At 42.1% G+C, this 13,593-nt stretch overlaps 2 protein-coding genes across 7 annotated transcripts in view; one reads left to right on the top strand and one right to left on the bottom strand.

Moving 5' to 3' along the window:
* LOC112068109 (kinase D-interacting substrate of 220 kDa B) overlaps nt 1-10,046 on the top strand; it is a 90,425-nt gene extending 80,379 nt beyond the window's left edge. For all 5 annotated transcript variants that reach the window (XM_070438033.1, XM_024135154.1, XM_024135153.1 and 2 more), the window contains 3 exons: nt 957-1,055; nt 1,979-2,194; nt 8,173-10,046. In XM_070438033.1, coding sequence (XP_070294134.1) covers nt 957-1,055; nt 1,979-2,194; nt 8,173-9,216 — 1,359 coding nt within the window. In that variant the 3' untranslated portion in view covers nt 9,217-10,046. The remainder of the gene's footprint in view (nt 1-956; nt 1,056-1,978; nt 2,195-8,172) is intronic.
* A 1,427-nt stretch (nt 10,047-11,473) lies between these two features.
* Nucleotides 11,474-13,380, bottom strand: LOC112068108 (DNA-binding protein inhibitor ID-2). 2 transcript variants are annotated; one of them, XM_024135150.2, is made up of 3 exons: nt 12,911-13,380; nt 12,585-12,649; nt 11,474-12,041 (listed from the first exon to the last, which is right to left on the bottom strand). In XM_024135150.2, exons 1-2 carry the CDS (start codon nt 13,259-13,261, stop codon nt 12,593-12,595), a joined length of 408 nt encoding a protein of 135 aa, XP_023990918.1. In that variant the 5' UTR covers nt 13,262-13,380; the 3' UTR covers nt 11,474-12,041; nt 12,585-12,592. The 2 variants fall into 2 exon arrangements, with proteins under 2 accessions (XP_023990918.1, XP_023990919.1); XM_024135151.2 differs by having other exon boundaries at nt 12,589-12,649.
* Nucleotides 13,381-13,593: the final 213 nt, after the last annotated feature.

Genomic DNA, 13,593 nt, shown 5'->3' with positions numbered 1-13,593 from the left:
TTTGAGGTTTTTGGTTCCAACCGCCGTGTCTTTGTGAGACGCAGAATAGGTGAACAGATGATCTCCGTATGTGTGGTTCCAACCGTGAAGCATGGAGGAGGTGGTGTGATGGTGTGGGGGTGCTTTGCTGGTGACACTGTCGGTGATATCTTTAGAATTCAAGGCACACTTAACCAGCATGGTCACAGCATTCTGCAGCAATACACCATCCCATCTGGTTTGCGTTCAGTGGGACTATCATATGTTTTTCAACAGGACAATAACCCAAAACACACCTCCAGGCTGTGTAAGGGCTATTTGACCAAGAAGGAGAGTGATGGAGTGCTGCATCAGATGACCTGGCCTCCACAATGACCTGACCTCAACCCAAGAGATGGTTTGGAATGAGTTGGACTGCAGAGTGAAGGAAAAGCAGCCAACAAGCAGCCTCTGCCTCTCTCAGCATATGTGGGAACTCCTTCAAGACTGTAGGAAAAGCATTCCAAATGAAGCTGGTTGAGAGAATGCCAAGAGTGTGCAAAGCTGTCATGAAGACAAAGGGTGGCAACTTTGAAGAATCTCAAATATAAAATCTATTTTGATTTGTTTAACACTGTTTTGGTTACTTCATGATTCCATATGTGTTATTTCATATGTTTGATGTCTTCACTATTATTCTAAAATGTTAAAATAAACAAAAACCCTTAAATGATTGGGTGTTTCCAAACTTTTGACTGGAACTGTACATATGGGCCTACTTTACTCAATTTATGCCCACTTACGCCCTAATTTATACAGTATGGGGCAGATTCCCGGACACAGATTAAGCCTAATCCTTGAATAAAAAGCAAGCTTGATAGAGAATCTCCATTGATAGTGCTTTTTAGTCCAGGATTAGGTTTTATCTGTGGCCGAACTGGCCCAATGTGCATGTATTTGATCAATTGTGATCATGTCTCTGCCTCTCTCCATGTTAGGCCAATGTGAATGGCCGGGTGCTGTCCCAATGCAACCTGGAAGAGCTGAAGAAAGAGATGAACATGAACTTTGGTGACTGGCAACTCTTCAGAGGCATGGTAAGACAAAACCTCCACCTCCGCTTTTAAATAATCCATATCCTCCTTTTATTTATTTGATGTGTACATTAATATCGATTTCCTGATTATTATTATTATTAAAAATGTTATTCACCGGATTTGTGTTTTGTGAGTTGTTTTATTGTCTTCTAAAAAATCAGGGCATCTTGTAATACATCTTGAGCCCTCTCTGGAGACACCGGAGGATTTTATAATCCGTATTAGGAGAAAGTCTGCAGTCTGCTCCGCTCGCTCGGGGGGCTGGAATCAGGAACACATGTAGCTTGCGTTGATCAGATGTCCGTTTGTGCCTCCTTCCACAAACGAATGTTGTGTTGCCAGAACGTGGCCAGCCAGCGAGCCATCTGGTCCAAGATGGCTGAGATTTAGATGAAGGAAGGTTATTGTCAGTGGGAGCTGCAGTCAGCCAGTCTCCATGCAGTCGAGGGGTCTGACTCTGAATAGCTGCATGGTTTTACAATAAATTGCATTTTTCCCTCTGAGCACTTCCCAGGCCATCTGATGTGGAGACCGGACCACTTACTGTATGCATATAGGCCCTATAGAGTTGACATCAGATGTACTCACCATCTATTGAACTATAATACTAGTACTGACTTTGTGTTAAAAGTCTAAAGTATTAAGATGATGGTGATGTATTGGCTTCCTACAGCAGCTGATGGTAGCCTATACGTTAGGTAAAGAGCTGGTAGAGGCAGTGTACTGAATCTATTCCCATTGGTTGTGTGTTGTTCTATGGAGTTAGTAGGTGTATGTTGGTTTCATAGCTAGTGGTTATACTGTATATTGGCTCTGCAGCTGTAAATATTTCCTATGTTGAGTCTATGTATACCTTGTGGTGACATGTTTGCTCCGCACATGGCTGGCTGTATGCTTTTCTCTCTAACAGTCCCCTCTCCCAGGTGATGGAGCAGCGTCACGGGGAGAGCCAGGCCCTGCAGGATGAGTCTCATGCGGCCAGCGAGCAGGGCAGCAGCGCGGTCAACGTGGAGACGGCCAGGCACCAGGGAGCTCCCCGTGAGGTGGGCAGCTACAGCTTCAACCTCAGCTTCGAGGAGCTGAGTAACGCAGGCCTGGGTCTGGAGGAGCCCCAGAGACCCACTCAGCACTGGCCCGTGGTGAGTTGAATACACACACATCCACTTGTATACACATATGCACGCACACACGTACACACAGACACTCATTGATAAATACGGTACACTCACATACATAAACACACTGCAACACACGTTCATACGCACCTGCAGTACATACATAGACTCAGGTCCTGTCTTCTACTCATGAGAACAGATAAACACATTCACATACCCACAAAAATACACAAACATACCAAGCCATCCAAATACCCTTAAAGCAGACATGTAAGCAGTCAAATATGCAAGTACAGTTGCTAGTGAAAGTTTAAACACCCCTTGCACAGTCTTTGTATTTTACTGTCTTGAAATTATTATTATTTTTAAACGATACAATTATTATTATTTTATTTTTACTACAGATCTGCACAACCTACTCCACATTTTCAAAGTTAAAGTAAAATTATAGAAAATGTTTAAAATAAAAAAATGTGACCAACCACCTCAATTCGGTCTTATGTAACAAAATGTGAAATTGTGTTTTTTTGCATTAGATAAAAGTAGAGACTCAGAGCTTCAAATGGTATATCATACACTGCAGTTGAGGAGCAATGGGAAAGTATTTCTGCTTTGAAAGTTGATAAACTTGCACCCCACTTTTGAGAAAATGTTTTGGTACACATACTGGAGAGCTCTTCTTTGTCTACACCCATTCAGCATCGTTCATACCCTCTTAAGCCTTAGACCCACCCATCTCTTTAAGGATTCACATGTGAGGCCGTGTGCTAAACAGCGTGAGTAGTGTAGTAAACAACCAAAGATTTTCAAGACTAAAAGCGGTGAAAGTAGTAGCCTACATTAAAACCTCTAACGAGTCACAAACCCGGATCCGGGATCCCCCCCATCAAAAAAGCTGACTAGCATAGCCTAGCCTAAAGCCACAGGGATATCATATAATAAAATGTTCATGAAATCACAAGTCCAAGACACCAAATGAAAGATACATCTTGTGAATCCAGCCATCATTTCTGATTTTTAAAATGTTTTACAGGGAAGACACAATATGTATTTCTATTAGCCAACCACCATAGCAAAAGACACAACTTTTTTTTCCCACCATTTTTTTCCTGCATAGGTAGCTATCACAAATTCGACCAAATAAAGATATAAATAGTCACTAACCAAGAAACAACTTCATCAGYTGACAGTCTGATAACATATTTATTGTATAGCATATGTTTTGTTCGAAGAATTTGCATATTTCAGGTATAAATCATAGTTTTACATTGCAGCCACCATCACAACTCTCACCAAAGCAACTAGAATAACTACAGAGAGCAACGTGAATTACCTAAATACTCATCATAAAACATTTATGAAAAATACACAGCGTACAGCAAATGAAAGATGATCTTGTGAATCCAGCCAATATTTCAGATTCTTTAAGTGTTTTACAGCGAAAACACAATTTAGCATTATATTAGCTTACTACAATAGCCAACCACACAACAGCATTGATTCAAGACAACAGTAGCGATAACGAATAAACGAGCAAAAGATATTAATTTTTTCACTAACCTTCTCAAACTTCTTCAGATGACAGTCCTATAACATCATATTACACAATACATATATTGTTTGTTCGAAAATGTGCATATTTAGCGGCACAAATCGTGGTTATACAATGAGAATAGTAGCCAAGCTMCCAACAAAARGTCGGGAGAAATCWTGGGAGAGYCACCTAATCTAATCAATAACTAATCATAAACTTGACWAAAAAATACAGGTTGGACAGCAAATGAAAGATACATTAGTTCTTAATGCAACCGCTGTGTTAGATTTTTAAAATGAACGTTACTACGACATACAGCGTGCGTTAAAGCGAGACCGCACCGAAATTAATGGCGGAATAGTAGTTTTACATTTTTCAACAGAACATTGAATTAACATCATAAATAGTTCTTACTTTTTGATGAGCTTCCATCAGAATCTTGTGCAAGTGGTCCTTTGTCCAGAATCATCGTTGCTCGGTTGTAGATTGTCTTCTTCAACTTAGGAATTAGCAGCAAACATTAGCTATGTGGCCCAGACGTGCCCAACTCTTCATAACGCAGCACAAAGAAATATCCGAAAATCGCAATATACTGATATAAACTGATATAACTCGGTTTAAAATAACTACATTATGATGTCTTTAACACCTATATCGAATAAAATCAGAGCCGGATATATCTAAGGCCTATAACGAGAGCTTTTCAGAATGCCATCCTGAGGTCCTCCTTTGCGCCATGACGAACGTTGAAAACAGTGCACCCCCGGTTCCATGAGCCTTTATATGGCTCAGATCTGCCTAGCAACACCATTCCAATTCTCACTGCTTACTGACATCTAGGGGAAATCGTATGCAGTGCATGTCGACTCATAGATCACATGCAATTTATAAGAACCCTGAAAAAAACCCCCCCCAAACCCTGGAACAGAGCATCGATTTCAGATTTCTCACTTCCTGACAGGAAGTTAGCTGCAACTTGAGTTCTGTTTTACTCACAGATATAATTCAAACGGTTTTAGAAACTAGAGAGTGTTTTCTATCCAATAGTAATAATAATATGCATATTGTACGAGCAAGAATTGAGTACGAGGCAGTTTAATTTGGGAACGAATTTTTACAAAGTCGAAATGGCGCCCCCCTATTGACAAGAAGTTTTAAGGAAAGACTACAGGAAAAAATACACTTTATCTAGTCCTTGGCCTATATCCTAATCTGACTTTGAATGTGTCCAGATACACATATTTTATCATTATTAGATGATGCTTACCCAGATACTTTGATGGGTTGTGAAAGAAATGCTATAACCACCTCCCCCCAGCCACATCTAGCAAACTCGATGGATCACTAAAGTCTGGACATGTACACATGTTCATGAAATGCAATAGATGGCCGTAATCAGCCCCAGACACACCTGGCTAACTTGACGGGTAATTTGAACAATTATCTTGCGAAGGGGAGTCTTTTGTTAGACATATAGTTAGCTAGCTAAACAATGGACCATAATTCCAACCCATAGCTACAGTACTGGTGTATGAATCTGCAGGTAGCTAAAGCTAACCAACTAGGTTCAATGTTAGCTAGCGAACAGTACACTTTAACTTGCAATGAAAATGACTTTCTGATCAAATTTCAAACGTATGATATCTGAAAATGCAGCTAGACTCTTACCCGTATACATGGATTAATGCTTCACGGCAGTGTGTCTTTTTCCATCTGATTTGTAGCTAGCTACAGCTTGTTTGGCCCGTTTTGTCAAGTCACTCCAGTTCACACTGACCTTGTGCAGAAAAGTAGTCCATCACAACTTTTTTGCACCGATCTTTGTCGATATGGCCTGCTGAGTTCCGAGAAGCAATGTTGTTGAGAGCAGTATAAACACTTTTGCAGATATCCATGGCTAACGTTATACTGTATATCCATTGTTTTTGTCAAAACTGCTCAATATCAGAAACTTTGACTGGGAACCATTGATGTAGAGCAGTTTTAAAACCTTTTCTCTGATTTTCAAGCAAATTTAAGTCAGGACTAAGACTGGACCACTTAGGAACACTCAGCACTTCTTGGAAAGCCATTCTGGTGTGTCTTTGGCATTACAATGTGTGTAATTGTGTAAGTAAAACTCTATCCGAGGCTTAGGTTTTAGAAGACTATGGCAGGTTTTCCTGTAACTTTTTACCTGGTCTTTGCTCTTTTTCATATTTCTTTTGATACTGACATACTCACCAGTCCCTGCCGGTGACAAGCATGCCCATAACATAATGCTGCCACCACAATACAGAGGGTTTCACTATGTGTTGGATTGGATTTGACCCCAACCTATAGTTTTTCATTTAGGCCCAAAACGTAATTTCTTTGCTGTGTTGTCTTGCAGTATTACTTAACGGCATTGTTGCAAACTGAATGGAGGATTTGAAGTAGATTCTTATAATACAGCTTTCCTTCTTTTGACTTTGTCAAACAGGCCAGTAATGTGGAGTGAATGTAATGTTGTTGATCCATTTTGTATTTAAGTATTGTGGTGGCAGCATCATGCTATGTGTATGCTTGTCACTTTTGGGGATTGGGGAGTTTGTCAGGATCAGAATAAATATTAAAAGAGCAAAGGTAAAAAGCTGGGATAGAGTTTTTGTTTTTCAGCGATTGCACACATTTGAATGCCTAAGACACCAGAATGACTTCAAGAGGTATTCAGTGTTCCTGAATGGCCCAGTCTCAGTCCTGACTTAAATCTGCTTGAAAATCAGAGACAATGCTGTCCATCAATGATTCTCAACCAAATGTACTGTGCTTGAGCAATTTTGACAAAAACAATGGATTATGTTGCACTAAGAGTTGTGTAAGGTTGGTAGAATCTTATTCAAAAAGTATTAACAGTTGTAATGACTACCAAAGGTGCTTCCACCAAGTATTGATTTGAGGTGTGACGACATATGCAATCAATAAATCTTTATTTGTGACCCGTTTCAAGTAGCTAGGTGTATGTCACTACTTCACAGGAGAGGCATTTCAATGTTTATTTTTTTTAATCAACATGCGTTTTTTGGCAGAAATGCCTTCTGGAACATGTGAACTTTCATGTGCTTTAATAACAAAGGTGTATGCCAACTGTAAATACGAATACAATTGTTAAATTATGAGCCTAGTTGGTTTAGCCACGGAAATAGACAGGAACCTACCCGCTAGCCATGATTGGCTGAGATAATGGGTGTGCTGGACATGCCGTGAGATGAGTTCGGATTGGTCTGCCATGTAGCACAATTCTGTCTATAACATGAGCTGCTCAGTATGTGTGGATAATCCTTGCTACCGCAGCTTTTTTGAAAGATTACACTATATGACCAAAATGCTTTATTTTCAACACTCGGCGGTCATGTCCTGTGAGCTTGTGTGGCCTACCACTTCGCGGCTGAGCCGAGCCATTGTTGCTCCTAGACGTTTCCACTTCAAAATAACAGCGCTTACAGTTGACCGGGGCAGCTCTAGCAGGGCCGAAATTTGACAAACTGACTTGTTGGAAAGGTGGCATCCTATGATGATGCCACGTTGAAAGTCACAGAGTTCCTCAGTAAGGCCATTCTACTGCCAATGTTTGTGTATGGAGATTGCATGGCTGTGTGCTCAAAGTTATACACCTGTCAGCAACGCTTGTGGCTGAAATAGCCGAATCCACTAATTTGAAGGGGTGTCCACATACTTTTATATATATATATGTGTGTTGCCATAAATGTTGGTAGAATCTTATTAAAAATGATTCACATCTGTAATGGCTGCCAAAGGTACTTTCACCAAGTATTAACTCTGGGGTGTGAAGACATCAACAATCAAATCAATTTGGAAAATGTTCTATAATTTTATTTTACTTTGAAAATGTGGAGCAGGTTGTATAGATCTGTAGGGAAAATATCCAGTTTAATTCCATTTTAGATAAACATTTAAGGCAGCAAGATGTGAACTGTGCAATGGGTGTGTAGACTTTCACTAGGCACTGTATACACTTACACAAGCAGTCATTGAACTCATCAGAGCTAAATTAGCATGTGGATTTGGGTGAGATCATGGCAGTTTTCACCTCCCCTGGTTGAGGAAGTTGACGTGGCGGATCACAAACACACATGCAGACTCACACCACCAAAAGGCAAGGAAAGGTGTTAGAAAAGCTGTTATTTTTGCCCTCTCTGCTCTCAACCGCCAACATGCTAACATATACGCAAACATAAACTTCTTCTCTAGCATGGCTGTCAGTTTTCTCCTGTCATTACTAGTTCATTGGTGGCTTGCAGTGCTGTTTGCTTGTAAATAAAGCATTGTAAATTCAAACAGCACCACCATGACCACAAACCTCATGAGATTGTGCTTTCTCACCCCTTCACCCAAACCAATAACGTCCATGATGCATCCCGTTCCCCCCTCAACCATAACAAAAACCTTTATACCGCACGTTCCCCTCTTCTCCCCACCCCTCCCCCAGGCGGCCACCCACCGCACCCCCAGCATGTCCAGCCTCAACTCCCAGGAGTCGTCCAACGATATCTGCAAGCTGACGGACAAGCAGCAGGCAGAGTACCGCGACGCCTACCGCGAGTACATCACCCAGATGACCCAGCTGGACGTGGCCGGAAGCGGGGGAGAGAAGCCCGTCCAGCCCCACCCGGGCCAGTTCCTCCAGAGCCGAGAGGCCCGAGACCCAGAGGAAAAGGCCAAAGACGGGGCCGAGCAGGAGGGACGCAAGCCCTCTTTCCCCATCAAGAGAGGGGCTAAAGCTACGGATGCGGTCGATACAGATGCCCCCCTGGACCCCATCAGTGAAGAGGACGAGAAGCTGTATTCCAGCTCCTCCAAAGCAGGGGGCTCCAAGGTGAAGGGAGCAGGGCCTCGATACCACAAAGTCCCCAGTGACGAGGAGTCAGACAACACCCCTCTGCTCCAGGAAGAAGGGAAGGAGGGGGGCGCCCAAGCGACATCCGACATTGTCCAGGACAAGAAGGACTCGTCTGACTCTGGGGTGAGGTCTGGTGAGAGCTCCTCGGACCACTCCCTAGAGGAAGCCGAAGATGTTAATAAAGCAAACCTGATAGAGCTGGAGCTAGAAGGTCTGGTAAAGAAGAGGGGCCTGCTGTCCAGCAGTCTGAGTGGACTCCAGGATTCCACCATCGCCCGCATGTCCATCTGCTCCGAGGCCCCGTCCGAGGGCAGCCTAATGGCCTCCAGCCCCGACGAAACCTGGTTCCCCGCCAGCTTGTCCATGAGCAACCTCAACCACGCCTCCAGCACCACCACACTCAACAACAACAGCAGCAACAACGCTGCCACCACCAACACCAGCCAAGACAACCAAGACACAGAGAGCTCCACCCCAGGCTCCAGCACTGCCTCAACCACGGGGCCTGTCCACAACCAGAACCTGCGTGGGATCATCCTCAAGAGGGCCCTGAGCACCGGGGAGGCCCTCGAGGGATGCACAGGGGCCCCTGATGCCATTATTCTGGAGGATGAGAGGGAGAGTGTCCTGTGAGAATGTCCAGGCCTTTGAGGTCCCGTAGACATTGCTTGATGTGCTTCTACAAAATGAAGGTCATTACAAATCTGTTACATTGATATAGATGCCAATAAAAACAGGCCTATTAATCTGCTATTTAATTTTTAAAATACTGAAGGTTGTTAGACCATTTGAGAGAAAATGTTACAGCATTCAACCAAAATAAGCATGGATTAAAACAAAGGAGATCACCTTGTTTGCCAATCATAAAAATATTAAATGTGGGTTGATAAATGAATGTCCTGGCTTGTAGACAAACCAGAAATACATTAAGAACTCAGGATACATTTTGTGAAATAATTTGAAAGTTAATGACGTCAGACTAATATGGAATAAGTCAAATTTAAATTTCCCTGGAATTCAGTTAGGTGTTGTGCTGTCATGTTCTGTTTTGCTGTTGGAAAATGGTAGTGAGTCCGTATGAATGTTGTCTTTTGGTGTGGTAGTGGTGTATGTTGGTGCGATGTTGTATACTGTACTTCATTATAGGTTACTAAAAATCAGAATTGGCTTTGTGCTTATTAAACTACATTTTCCTCAATTGTAGTTATCAAGTAGGCTACCAGTGAAAACATGAGTTAATTGGTGTAGTATTGCTGTGAATTCATATTGTGCCACCTTTTTTCCAAATTTGTGACTGTTTGGCAAAAAGACCTTTCATTCTGCTGATGTTTTGTGCTGTAATTAAAGATTTAAAATCTATGAACAGTGTGGTAAACCTGTTTCCGTGGTATGAAGAAGTGTGTTCCATGCACTACTGATATGTCTCAGGGTGCAATGTGAAAAAATAAATATCTTGGCTGTCAGATGCATTTTTTTACTGCCTGCATAAAGTATAACAGTTCATAACATGCTTCCCATCCCTTGAACTCTACTTTTCCTATGAGCTCAAGATAGACTTGTTTGTTGTTCAAAAAATCTCATTAATTTCCCATACTCCCACATAGCAGGGTTTCCCAAAGTCGGGTCCTGGGGTGCACATTGTGGTTTTTGCCCTAGCAATACACATTTTGAATCAACTGTAGTGCTAGGGCAAAAAACTTAACTTGCACACAGGGGGGGCCCCAGGACTGACTTTGGAAAACCCTGCCATATAGAAAGGGTTAAAACATAAGTGCATTAGCTGGTGTCAGCTAGACTTTATTTTCACCAGTAGGTGGCAGATTCTCCATACAAACCCACATTAGGCCAAAGACAACATCCTAGCCAGCAGCATCACTGAACCGTGGGCATGAACTTTCACTTGTGGGAAAAGTTTAGAAGGCCAAATTAGTTATGACATAATGCCGATTCTAAGCACTTCGTCGTATGTTGGGCACAATTGACAGTATACTCTGTGTAAAGGAACTTAAGCTTTCCCATTTGTGGGGAAATGGTGAGCCTGTAGAAATGGAATAATGTGCTGCTTTAAAAGCAATAGTTTAGGCTTGCGCATAGAGCAGTGTCCAGGTAGGTCGCCTTACTGTTGTCATTGCACGGTCAGACAAAACCAACAAATGCAGAATCTAATTATTTTCATATTGACTTGTCCAACACAGACATCCTGAAATGTAGCACTATGGGTCAGTGTTTCTTTTCGACAAGAGTACGTTGATCAGCACTGGCAAGCCATTTAAAAATGACAATTAGTTTTGAAGTGTTTTTTTTTTTTTTAGAAGGTCACAGCTTTGTGAGTAGCAGATGAATGCAGAATCATATTGTCAATAAGAGATGTTCTGTGATTGTGCACAGGTGAGAATCACATTTATTCCCAGTGTCCTATATGCTTACACCCTGGTGGGTAGAGGTTGAATTAGGTCTCAATTCCTGAACACTGTCAAGATGTTCAGGAATTGAAGAGGCAAACGTTGTGAGAGCGTTGTGTGAATTTGAGCAATCTGTAAATGACGACCTTAGTCAATGAGAATGGTATAGCTTGTATAGCCCCTAAGAAATGACAATCAACAATGTTTCACCATTCTTTACATTTAATCATTCAGTTGACACAACTGTCATGAAAGATTGACATTCCCACTACATTGACTTCATTACCACCGCATGGGCTGGTTAATGCACTTTCACGCACGGGAATTGAAACTCATTTTGGGATTGTAGATGATCATGACAAACTAGCATTGCAGAACCATTTTCGGCCAAAACATTGCGTCAGCCTTTACCTTTTGTAACTCCAATCTCAAGAACGTCTGTCTATAGGCTACAAGTTTCCATACAGCAGGGAGACATGCTCAAATAATGCATTTGATTTGTTTATTTTTTTTTGTATAAAACGTTACAATTTACATTATTACTTTTATAAAAAGTTTCAGCATAAGTACAGCATTACACTTTTGCAGAAATGTGCAATTCCTGCAACTATACAAGATAAAACTCAGACTGCACAAGGTTTCGCGCGTTCCTTTTGTTTTTTTACAACGTCCAGTCCATGTGCGAAGAAGAGTAACAATTCTGACAAGACAGACTAAACTATATACAGTAACTAACCAAGTTCTCTTCTATTCACTCTCCAATTCCGGAAAAAAAGCGAAGACTTCATGGACGATAAGAGGAAATCCTTGTGACAATCTCTTATTTGTTTTCCTCCCCGTGCAGGGAGTATAGCGCGCCTTCCATTTCAAGAAAGGACCAAAACAAGTCTTAAGTTAAATAATATGAGTGTCCGAACTGAAAACACATCACATAGATTGTCCTTTATAAGCAAAGTCTCTTGATTCAATTGAAGAAAATCCAGAACCCGAGGACAAAAATTTAGGAAAAAAAGTCCGGTTCCCAGGTCCTGTGTGTTTTGTGTCTTAACCAAACACCTGCAAAAGATTGAGAAAGAGGCGTGTTTAGAAACTGCAAACAGGGCAGAGATCCGGACAGACTGGCGCCAGGGAGGAAGCCGCAGTTTTAACATTTAACCAAACACTCAAATACTGAGCAAACCCTGGGCTCCAGATGTACACACACACTAGCGCGGCATAGGGCACTTTCTCATTCAACTTCAGCTTACATCTGGGAGAGAATCCGCCGAAATTGCAGTTCAGAGGGGCCTAGCCTCTTCTTGCACCAATTATGTATAGACATCTAGTAGTAATCCAGACCACCATTTATTTTATATTAAAGATGAGCGTAGCTGCGTTATAACATAATAACAAAGAACTTGCCTATACAACACAGCAAAAATCTTTGCAATACATTCCGTTCAAATAGTGAACCAATTAACAATGAGAGAATGATTAGCCTACTGTCAGAAATATGCACCGACTTTCAATTTCGTTGTATTCTGCCACAACAGGCTGTGGGCAAATAGACAAGCAAACCCCGGACATAATAGTACAGACAGGGTATAGAACACAGCGTACCTACGGCTTTAACGATGAAGATTCCTGCTGTCATCTGTTATCAGCTCTGATGGGAACTCCGGAGACTGAAAAACATATATTCATTAGCACCGCCGCAGTCAAATAGATGGTATTATTGAAATTACACATACAAATGCCTACCCTCGCAATGTTGATAATGGATAACATGCCTTTTGTAAAGCAAATGGTGTAATTTCACAATAGACCACAATTGCGCATAGTAAACGCACTCAAAATGCGCAGACCAATAGCTAAAATAGACCCAAACAAATGTAGCGTCTTTGTTTATATTCATATTCTTCTGATATTTCAGACAATATCCTTACCTGTAATGACAAGATGCTGATATCTGTATTGAGAGTTGTCAGGGGAGTCCTGGATGTCGCTTGCCCCGGTCGCGGGTGGTGGAGGCTCGTTATTGCGACATTGGAGTCAAGTGCGATCTGCAGGTCCAGAATATAGTCGATGACATGCTGCAGGATTTCCATCTTGCTCACGTTTTTGTTTTGAGGGATGCTGGGCACGAGCTCCTTCAGCTTGGAGTAGCAGTCGTTCATGTTGTAAAGCAGGCTTAATGGATCATCCACCGGAGTCTTGCTCCGAGAGATTCCCAGACTATGTTCAGACAGATTCGCGCTGTTTTTCCGGAAAGATCTTACTGGGCTTATTGCTTTCATGTTGAGACTTGGTGCGAGACGTTCAGTGTTTTCGTTAAGAGGTTGGTTTTAGTATTCGTTCTGTTCCTTCGCAGACGGGTCGGTGAGCGAACGGACTGGATTTACAAGCTGTCATTGTCGTTTATATAGCCAGCAGGCTGGGTTTGCAACGCAGGGGTTTTGTTTGTGCTGATTGGATGAGTAGGTTACGTCAATCCCCCCTCCTCGTGTCCTACCATTGGTTAAGACTGCCTCACAGTCTGGTCCCTCCTTTTTCTTCCGTGTTCTCAGCCAGTGAAAACGCATGTTGAAGGTGGCACCGTGAGAGCTCTTCAGCTCCGGTGGGCAATTTG

Source organism: Salvelinus sp. IW2-2015, unplaced genomic scaffold (genome assembly GCF_002910315.2).
Source record: "Salvelinus sp. IW2-2015 unplaced genomic scaffold, ASM291031v2 Un_scaffold83, whole genome shotgun sequence".
In the NCBI taxonomy this organism is placed as follows: Eukaryota; Metazoa; Chordata; class Actinopteri; order Salmoniformes; family Salmonidae; genus Salvelinus; species Salvelinus sp. IW2-2015.
The sequence above is the reverse complement of the archived record's forward strand: the minus strand, read 5'-3'. Positions and strand labels throughout refer to the sequence as shown.

Bases quoted from the DNA above. Each gene is read 5' to 3' on its own strand.
- LOC112068108 (XM_024135150.2), bottom strand. From the start codon at position 13,261: ATGAAAGCAATAAGCCCAGTAAGATCTTTCCGGAAAAACAGCGCGAAT. The intron at 12,650-12,910 runs GTAAGGATATTG...TATGTTTTTCAG, and splicing joins TCAGCATCTTGTCATTACAG to TCTCCGGAGTTCCCATCAGA.